At 41.0% G+C, this 10,908-nt stretch overlaps 1 protein-coding gene across 1 annotated transcript; it reads right to left on the bottom strand.

Moving 5' to 3' along the window:
* Positions 1–644: 644 nt before the first annotated feature.
* On the bottom strand, positions 645–1,317 carry LOC119296808 (EPIDERMAL PATTERNING FACTOR-like protein 1). The gene is made up of 2 exons (XM_037574867.1): positions 1,137–1,317; positions 645–1,065 (listed from the first exon to the last, which is right to left on the bottom strand). The coding sequence occupies exons 1-2, from the start codon at positions 1,254–1,256 to the stop codon at positions 784–786; spliced, it is 402 nt and encodes a 133-aa protein (XP_037430764.1). The 5' UTR covers positions 1,257–1,317; the 3' UTR covers positions 645–783.
* Between the last annotated feature and the right edge of the window lie 9,591 nt (positions 1,318–10,908).

Below are 10,908 nucleotides of genomic sequence, written 5' to 3'. Positions count from 1 at the left end.
GCACTGCACGGACCAGCCCGCGGTGCATTACAAACGAGAGTATCTCTGCCCAGTGGTTCCTGGCCGCTTTTGCAGTGGAGTTAAAGGCAGGTCACCATTGCTTTCTTTCATTGGATTGGACATGACAACAATTCCTCGGGGCGCGGACGGACGGGAACGATGCCGTGTGTCGAGCTCACTGTCTCTGGCTTGTCCCGTCACAGCGTTTATATCTGCCGACTGTCCGGCAGAAGATACAAGCAGGAAGCAGCGAGGTTGGACCGAATCGTCTTGCTCTTGCAGTAGCACCAAAGTTTGCAACAGCACTGCATGTTGATTTATCCTTTTTTTTATACACATGCCTAATTCTACTTTTATCGGCATTTTTCTTTTTTGAAAACCTTTATCGGCACTAGTTGTGTACTCATCAACACATGCATGCAGCACTTGTAAAAAATAAAAGAACGCATGCATGTAGATTATTACTCGCATTCATCTTTGAAACTTAAAAAGTCAATATACTGGCTGAGTAGTAGCATACGTGCATGTGCATGACTCGAAGCGTGAAGAGTCAATATACTGGCTGGCTAGTTGAAACTTAAAAGTGCAGCAAAAGAGACGGTCTGCCCTAGAAATTAATCTTTAATCACACGAACACAAGAAAGAGCAGAGCACAGAAGCAAGGTTTGCAGATCCCATGTACGTACAATACTACAACGAACGAAGCTTCAGATTCATATATACTGACACTACGTAGAAGGTAGCTTAGAATCCATGGCGTGATTGATATTAAGCTAGCCAGGCCTAGGAGTGGAGGCACTTGCATCTCCAGCCGAGCGGCTTGTAGTTGGAGTGCTCGTCGTACGAGGACGGCAGCAGCGCGCCCCCTCCTCGCCCTGCCGCCGGCGATGCCCGCTTCTCCTTCTTCCTATTCTTCAGCTGCTGCCCCAGGTCGCGCGGAGCGACGGGCACCTGCACGGCCTCGCACCGGCGGCCGCCGCACGCCCACTGGCACTGCCCCTCGCAGCTCGGCGGCCGGGAACCCAGCGTCTGCTGCATCATGGCCCCCACGCTGCCCCCTTCCTCCTGCAAATCCATACACGGTCGATCAGTCTACTACTAGCTAGCATGCATGATTAAGCGTACTACATACGCACCTTGGTAATGGCGGCCTCTGCATTGCCGTGGGTGGCGGCGGTGGAGGCGAGGATCCGGGGAACCAGCTGCAAGAGGAGCAGGAGGAGGAGGACGACGACGACATGGCGGCGGCGCCCCATTGGGAGGGAAGGCAGAAGAGAGGTGAAGTGAAGCAGAGTGGAGGACGAGCAGAGGCCCTGCTGCCTGCACCACCTGCACTAGATATGTGTACTGCTCCAGGCTCCAGCTAGCTTTGGCTGCTCGTCTTTCCACACTGCATGCGTCGTGTCACTTCACTGGCGCAGCTACATGGAGCTAGGGAAAAAGCCTACCGCATGCATGCATGCATGCATGCATGTGTATGCTAGTACTGGCTCTTGCTCGATCGATCTCCGGGTGATCCATCGACCGGACCGGACTGGACCTTGAGATGACACGGACTAGTCCACTACCTACTACACCAAGGGGCATCTAGCCCCACCATGGTTGCGGATAGATAATGACAAACTAATTTAGGAATTTAACTTTGCAAAATGAGGCTTAAATAGAATTTTATAGACCACATTTGGAAGTACGGGAGAAATATCTGGTACTCCCATATCTAGGGGGCTAAATTCCGTGTTTTGATCATTTTTCCAAACCTATTCAAGATCTGACCCTAGTTTGAAATTTTTTCGAGATCTGACCCTTTTGCTACCGTCAGGGACCATGGCGGTAGGGTACAACAGCCTACCGCCAAGGACCCTGGCGGTAGGGTTGCATGCCCTACCGCCAAAATCCGCCAAAGTATTGAACACAGTGCGTGCTCGTGCCTACCGCTAAGCTCCTTAGCGGTAGGGTTGTGCAGGCTACCGCCAGCGCATTTGGCGGTAGAGATGTTTCCTACAGTCGGTGTCAAAACCGGCGGATCTCGGATAGGGGGTTGATATGTCTCCAACGTATCTATAATTTTTGATTGCTCCATTCTATATTATCTACTGTTTTGGACTATATTGGGCTTTATTTTCCACTTTTATATTATTTTTGGGACTAACCTATTAACCGGAGGCCCAGCCCAGAATTGATGTTTTTTTGCCTATTTCAGTGTTTCGAAGAAACGGAATATCAAACGGAGTCCAAACGGAATAAAATCTTCGGAAACGTGATTTTCTCACCGAACGTGATCCAGGAGACTTGGACCCTGCTCCAAGAAACAAAAGAGGCGGTCACGAGGGTGGGGGGCGCCCCCCTAGGGCGCGCCCCCCTGCCTCGTGGGCCCCTCGTTGCTCCTCCAGCGTACTTCTTCCTCCTATATATACACACGTACCCCCAAACGATCAGGACATGAGCCAAAAACATAATTCCACCGCCGCAACTTTTTGTATCCACGAGATCCCATCTTGGGGCATGTTCCGGAGCTCCGCCGGAAGAGGGCCGTCATCACGGAGGGCTTCTACATCATCATAGCCTCTCTGATGAAGTGTGAGTAGTTTACCTCAGACATTCGGGTCCATAGTTAGTAGCTGGATGGCTTCTTCTCTCTCTTTGAATCTCAATACAAAGTTCTTCCCCTCTCTCAAGGAGATCTATTCGATGTAATCTTCTTTTTGCGGTGTGTTTGTTGAGACCGATGAATTGTGGGTTTATGATCAAGTCTATCTATGAATAATATTTGAATCTTTTCTAAATTCTTTTATGCATGATTGGTTATCTTTGCAAGTCTCTTCGAATTATCCGTTTGGTTTGGCCAACTAGATTGGTAGTTCTTGCCATGGGAGAAGTGCTTAGCTTTGGGTTCGATCTTGCGGTGTCCTTACCTAGTGACAGAAGGGGCAGCAAGACACGTATTGTATCGTTGCCATCGAGGATAATAAGATGGGGTTTATTTCATATTGCATGAATTTATCTCTCTACATCATGTCATCTTGCTTACTCTATTTTTAACTTAATACTCTAGATGCATGCTGGATAGCGGTCGATGAGTGGAGTAATAGTAGTAGATGCAGAATCGTTTCGGTCTACTTGTCACGGACTTGATGCCTATATACATGATCATGCCTAGATATTCTCATAATTATGCTTAATTCTATCAATTGCTCAACAGTAATTTGTTCACCCACAGTAGAATACTTATGCTCTTGAGAGAAGCTCACTAGTAGAAAAAGGGTCAAACGTGAAGCACATTAGTGCCGGTTTGATTTTGGCCCGGTACTAATGGTACCATTAGTGCCGGTTCGAACGGATTTGCATTAATGCCGGTTCGTGTTGAACCTTTAGTACCGGTTCGTGGCACGAACCGGTACTAAAGGGGTGGTGGTAGGCTAGCGTCAGGCCGGGGCCACCACGGACCGATACTAAAGGTCTAACCTTTAGTACCGGTTCGTGCCATGAACCGGCACTAAAGGGGTCTGACCTATAATACCGGTTTGTGACACAAACCGGCACTCTAGGGCAATTTTCAAACTCTACCCCCCTGTGTCGCCATTTCAGTTCTGAAAAAAATCAAAAGAAAATGATGAAAACTTCAAAAAATAAAATCCTTCGAGAGGTAGTTATATTACTACATCTACTAGTTAGGAAAATTTAAAAACTACAATTTGGACATGTTTTGCAAAAAGTGTAGGGAAAATGTAAAACGGCTATAACTTTTGCATACGATGTCAGAAAAAAACATATAATATATCAAAAAATTCAGCACGAAAATCCGCATCCGATGGAGACGGCCTATGGCCTGTTTGGAATTTTTTAGAATCCTCAAATTCCAAAAGGAAAAAAAGATATGGTCAAATTTCAGTTTGTTTAAAAAAATTTGGTTAAATATGGTCAAACTACTTATTCAAGAAGTATTAATGTTACTACATAATTATTCAAGAATATTAGTGTTACTAAATAATTATTTCAATTTTTTGAATTTTGGTCAAATCTGGTCAAACTATGGTCAAACTTTGGTTAAACTATGGTCAAACTTATTCAAGAAATATTAGCGTTACTAAATAATTACTGTTTTTTAGAATAATAGTTTCAAACTCAAACGGTGAAATGTGTGACTTCATGCTCAAGCTAAACTCCTGAGGGTTAATAGGATTGACATCTTACTATTGTCAGGAAAACAACAAGTGCAGACTCGGAAACGAAGGAGAATAGAACCCGAAAGTTAAGCGTGCTCGGGCTGGAGTAGTGAGAGGGATGGGTGACTGGTCGGGAAGTTAGATGATTTGGAATGAGTGATCCACACTTGAGCAGTTAAGAGAGGTGATTATTCGTGCCGAACCGGTACTAAAGGGGGGTGCCTTTAGTGCCCACCCTTTAGTGCCGGTTATGGAACCGGCACTAAAGGCCCTTACGAACCGGCGCTTAAGCCACTAGTGAAACCTATGGCCCCCGGGTCTATTCTCATGATATCAATCTCCATCACTTTAATATTGTTTTGCTATTTACTTTGCCTTTACTTTTTACTTTGCATCTTTATACCAAAAATACCAAAAATATTCTATCTATCAGATCTCACTCTTGTAAGTGACCGTGAAGGGCTTGACAACCCCTAATCGCGTTGGTTGCGAGTAGCTATCGTTTTGTGCAGGTACGTGGGACTTGAGCGTGGCCTCCTACTGGATTGATACCTTGGTTCTCAAAAACTGAGGGAAATACTTACGCTACTCTGCTGCATCATCCCTTCCTCTTTGGGGAAAACCAACGCAAGCTCAAGACGTAGCAAGAAGGATTTCCGGCGCCGTTGCCGGGGAGTCTGCGCAAAAGTCAATATACCGAGTACCCATCACAATCCATATCTCTCGCATTACATTACTTGCCATTTGCCTCTCGTTTTCCTCTCCCCCAATTCACCCTTACTGTTTTATTCACCCTCTCTCTCTATCCTCCCTCTCTATTTGCCTCTTTTGCCCGTTTGCTCTTGTTTGCTCGTGTGTTAGATTGCTTCTTTGTCGCGATGGCTCAAGATACTACTAAATTGTGTGACTTCACCAATACCAACAATAATGATTTCCTTAGCACTCTGATTGCTCCTCTTACCGATGCTGAATCTTGTGAAATTAATACTGCTTTGTTGAATCTTGTTATGAAAGATCAATTCGCCGGCCTTCCTAGTGAAGATGCCGCTACTCATCTGAATAGCTTCGTTGATTTATGTGATATGCAAAAGAAAAAAGATGTCAATGATGTCGTTAAATTGAAGCTATTTCCTTTTTCTCTTAGAGATCGTGCTAAAGCTTGGTTTTCGTCTTTGCCTAAGAAGAGTATTGATTCATGGAACAAGTGCAAAGATGCTTTTATCTCTAAGTATTTTCCTCCTACTAAGATCATCTCTCTTAGAAACGATATTATGAACTTTAAACAACTTGATCATGAACATGTTGCACAAGCTTGGGAGAGAATGAAATTAATGATACGTAATTGCCATACTCATGGTTTGAATTTGTGGATGATTATACAGATTTTTTATGCCAGATTAAATTTTGCTTCTAGAAATCTTTTAGATTCGGCCGCGGGAGGTACTTTTATGGCAATCACTTTAGGAGATGCTACTAAACTCCTAGATAATACTATGGTTAATTATTATCAATGGCACACTGAAAGATCAGCTAATAAAAAAGTGAATGCGATAGAAGAAATTAATGTGTTGAGTGGAAAGATGGATGAACTTATGAAATTATTTGCTACTAAGAGTGTTTCTTCTGATCCTAATGATATGCCTTTGTCTACTTTGATTGAGAATAACAATGAATCTATGGATGTGAATTTTGTTGGTAGGAATAATTTTGGTAACAATGCTTATAGAGGGAATTTTAATCCTAGGCCATATCCTAGTAATCCTTCTAATAATTATGGGAATTCCTACAACAACTCTTATGGAAATTATAATAATATGCCCTCTGATTTTGAATCTAATATTAAATAATTTATTTCTTCGCAAAAGAATTTTAATGCTATGATTGAAGAAAAATTGCTTAAGATTGATGATTTGGCTAGGAACGTTGATAGAATTGCTCTTGATGTTGATGCTTTGAAACTTAGATCTATTCCACCTAAGCATGACATCAATGAGTCTCTTAAAGCCATGAGAATTTCAATTGATGAGAGTAAAGAAAGAACCGCTAGGATGCGTGCTTCTAAAGATGCCTTTATTAAAGCGTGTTCTTCCAATTCCTATGAAAATCAAGATGAAGATCTAAAAGTTATTGATGTGTCTACAATTAAATCTTTATTTTGCAATATGAATCCTGATGAAACTGAATATGATCTTCCTTTACCTAGAAGGCGTTCTAAAAATTCAGAGTATTTAGATCTTAATGATGAAATTGATGAAAGTGGGATTGAAAGAAATAAAAATCTAGATGTTGCTAAACCCACTATATTGGATTTCAAGGAATTTAATTATGAAAGTTGCTCTTTAATTGATTGTATTTCCTTGTTGCAATCCGTGTTAAATTCTCCACATGCTTATAGTCGAAATAAAGCCTTCACCGAACATATTGTTGATGCCTTGATGCAATCTTATGAAGAAAAACTTGAGTTGAAAGTTTCTATCCCTAGAAAACTCTATGATGAGTGGGAACCAACCATTAAAATTAAAATTAAAGATCATGAGTTTTATGCTTTGTGTGATTTGGGTGCTAGTGTCTTTACTATTCCCAAGACTTTGTGTGATTTGCTAGATTTCCGTAATTTTGATGATTGCTCTCTAAACTTGCATCTTGCGGATTCCACTATTAAGAAACCTACGAGAAGGATTAATGATGTTCTTATTGTTGCAAACAGGAATTATGTGCCCGTAGATTTCATTGTTCTTGATATAGATTGCAATCCTTCTTGCCCTATTATTCTTGGTAGACCTTTCCTTAGAACGGTTGGTGCGATTATTGATATGAAGGAAGGGAATATTATATTTCAATTTCCGTTAAAAAAGGGCACAGAACACTTTCCAAGAAAGAAAATAAAATTACCATATGAAACTATCATGAGAGCCACTTATGGATTGCCTACCAAAGATGGCAATACCTAGATCTATTCTTGCTTGTTATGCCTAGCTAGGCGCGTTAACCGATAGCGCTTGTTGGGAGGCAACCCAATTTTATTTTTATTCCTTGCTATTTGCTCCTGTTTAGTAATAAATAAATTATCTATCCTCTGTTTTGGTTGTGTTTTTTGTGTTTAATTTGTGTTTGTGCCAAGTAGAACCGCTGGGAAGACTTGGGGAAAGTCTTGGTGAACTTGCTGTAAAAAACAGAAACTTTAGCACTCACGAGAACTGCTGTCATTTTTATTTGAAGAGTTATATTTAGTTAATTCTTTTTTTAGATGATTAATAGATAAATTAATCACTTCCAGCAATTTATTTTAGAATTTTTGGGGTTCCAAATCTTGCGCTAGCTACAGATTACTACAGACTGTTCTGTTTTTGACAGATTCTGTTTTTCGTGTGTTGTTTGCTTTTTTGATGAATCTATGGCTAGTAAAATAGTTTATAAACCATAGAGAAGTTGTAATACAGTAGGTTTGACACCAATATAAATAAAGAATGAGTTCATTACAGTACCTTGAAGTGGTCTTTTGTTTTCTTTCGCTAACAGAGCTCACGAGTTTTCTATTTTGAGTTTTGTGTTGTGAAGTTTTCAACTTTTGTATAAGAATTTGATGGATTATGGAACAAGGAGTTGCAAGAGCCTAAGCTTGGGGATGACCATGGCATCCCCAAGATAATCCAAGGACACCAAAAAGTCAAAGCTTGGGGATGCCCCGGAAGGCATCCCCTCTTTCGTCCACTTTCATCGGTAACTTTACTTGGAGCTATATTTTTATTCACCAACATGATATGTGTTTTGCTTGGAGCGTCTTGTATTATTTCTGTCTTTGTTTGTTAGTATGCCACAATCATCCTTGCTGTACACACCTTTTGAGAGAGCCATACATGAATTAAAATTTGATGGAATACTCTATGTGCTTCACTTATATCTTTTGAGCTAAGTAGTTTTGCTCTATGTGCTTCACTTATATCTTTTGAGCTAAGTAATTTTGCTCTATGTGCTTCACTTAGATATTTTAGATCACGGTGGTGGATTTGTTTTAAAGAAACTATTGATCTCTCATGCTTCACTTAAATTATTTTGAGAGTCTCTTAATAGCATGGTAATTTGCTTAATAATAATATGCTTGGTATTCAAGATTTGTGAAACTTTCTTTTGAGTGTGTTGAATACTAAGAAAAGATTGAAGCATGATAATTGTTTTGATATATGGAGGTGATAATATCAAAGTCATGCTAGTTGAGTAGTTGTGAATTTGAAGAATACTTGTGTTGAAGTTTGTGATTCCCGTAGCATGCACGTATGGTGAACCGTTATGTGATGAAGTCGGAGCATGATTTATTTATTGATTGTCTTCCTTATGACCGGCGGTCGGGGACGAGCGATGGTCTTTTCCTACCAATATATCCCCTTAGGAGCATGCGCGTAGTACTTTGCTTTGATAACTTCTAAATTTTTGCAATAAGTATATGACTTCTTTATGACTAATGTTGAGTCCATGGATCATACACACTCTCACCCTTCCCACCTTTGCTAGCCTCTCTAATACCGCACACCTTTCGCCGGTATCATACACCTACCATATACCTTCCTCAAAACAGCCACCATACCTACCTATTATGGCATTTCCATAGCCATTTCGAGATATATTGCCATGCAATTTTTCATCATCTAGTTCATCATGACACATCCATCATTGCCATATTTCTTAGCATGATCATGTAGTTGACATAGTATTTGTGGCAAAGCCACCGTTCATAATTTTCATACTTGTCACTCTTGATTCATTGGATATCCCGGTACACCGCCGGAGGCATTCACATAGAGTCATATTTTGTTCTAAGTATTGAGTTGTAATTGTTGAGTTGTAAGAAAAATAAAAGTGTGATGATCATCATTATTAGAACATTGTCCCAGTAAGGAAAGAATGATGGAGACTATGATTCCCCCACAAGTCGGGATGAGACTCCGGACAAAAATAATAATAATAATAATAAAAGAGGCCAAAGAATCCCAAATAAAAAAAGGCCATATAAAAAAGAGAAAGGCCATATATAAAAAAATGAGAGAAAAAGAGAGAATGGACAATGTTACTATCCTTTTACCACACTTGTGCTTCAAAGTAGCACCATGATCTTCATAGTAGAGAGTCTCTCATGTTATCACTTTCATATACTAGTGGGAATCTTTCATTATAGAACTTGGCTTGTATATTCCAATGATGGGCTTCCTCAAATTGCCCTAGGTCTTCATGAGCAAGCAAGTTGGATGCACACCCACTTAGTTTCTTTTTGAGCTTTCATATACTTATAGCTCTAGTGCATCCGTTGCATGGCAATCCCTACTCACTCGCATTGATATCTATTGATGGGAATCTCCATAGCCCGTTGATACGCCTAGTTGATGTGAGACTATATTCTCCCTTTTTGTCTTCTCCACAACCACCATTCTATTCCACCCATAGTGCTATATCCATGGCTCACGCTCATGTATTGCGTGAAGATTGAAAAAGTTTTGAAAAAGTTAGAGTATGAAACAATTGCTTGGCTTGTCATCCGGGTTGTGCATGATTTAAATACTTTGTGTGGTGAAGATAGAGCATAGCCAGACTATATGATTTTGTAGGGATAACTTTCTTTGGCCATGTTATTTTGAGAAGACATAATTGCTTTGTTTGTATGCTTGAAGTATTATTATTTCTTATGTCAATATAAACCTTTGTCTTGAATCTTTCTAATCTGAATATTCATACCACAATTAAGAAGATTTGCATTGAAATTATGCCAAGTAGCACTCCGCATCAAAAATTCTCTTTTTATCATTTACCTACTCAAGGACGAGCAAGAATTAAGCTTGGGGATGCCTGATACGTCTCCAACCTATCTATAATTTTTGATTGCTCCATGCTATATTATCTACTATTTTGGACTATATTGGGCTTTATTTTCCACTTTTATATTATTTTTGGGACTAACCTATTAACCGGAGGCCCAGCCCAGAATTGCTGTTGTTGCCTATTTCAGTGTTTCGAAGAAACGGAATATCAAACGGAGTCCAAACGGAATAAAATCTTCGGGAACGTGATTTTCTCACCGAACGTGATCCAGGAGACTTGGACCCTGCTCCAAGGAACAAAAGAGGTGGTCACGAGGGTGGGGGCGCCACCCTAGGGCGCGCCCCTGCCTCGTGGGCCCCTCGTTGCTCCTTCGGCGTACTTCTTCCTCCTATATATACACATGTACCCCCAAACGATCAGGACAGGAGCCAAAAACCTAATTCCACCGCTGCAACTTTCTGTATCCACGAGATCCCATCTTGGGGCCTGTTCCGGAGCTCCGCCGGAAGAGGGCCGTCATCACGGAGGGCTTCTACATCATCATAGCCTCTCCGATGAAGTGTGAGTAGTTTACCTCAGACCTTCGGGTCCATAGTTAGTAGCTGGATGGCTTCTTCTCTCTCTTTGAATCTCAATACAAAGTTCTCCCCCTCTCTCGTGGAGATCTATTCGATGTAATCTTCTTTTTGTGGTGTGTTTGTTGAGATCGATGAATTGTGGGTTTATGATCAAGTCTATCTATGAATAATATTTGAATCTTCTCTGAATTCTTTTATGCATGATTGGTTATCTTTGCAACTCTCTTCGAATTATCCGTTTGGTTTGGCCAACTAGATTGGTAGTTCTTGCCATGGGAGAAGTGCTTAGCTTTGGGTTCGATCTTGCGGTGTCCTTACCCAGTGACAAAAAGGGCAGCAAGGCACGTATTGTATCGTTG

Source organism: Triticum dicoccoides, chromosome 5A, assembly GCF_002162155.2.
Source record: "Triticum dicoccoides isolate Atlit2015 ecotype Zavitan chromosome 5A, WEW_v2.0, whole genome shotgun sequence".
In the NCBI taxonomy this organism is placed as follows: Eukaryota; Viridiplantae; Streptophyta; class Magnoliopsida; order Poales; family Poaceae; genus Triticum; species Triticum dicoccoides.
The sequence above is the reverse complement of the archived record's forward strand: the minus strand, read 5'-3'. Positions and strand labels throughout refer to the sequence as shown.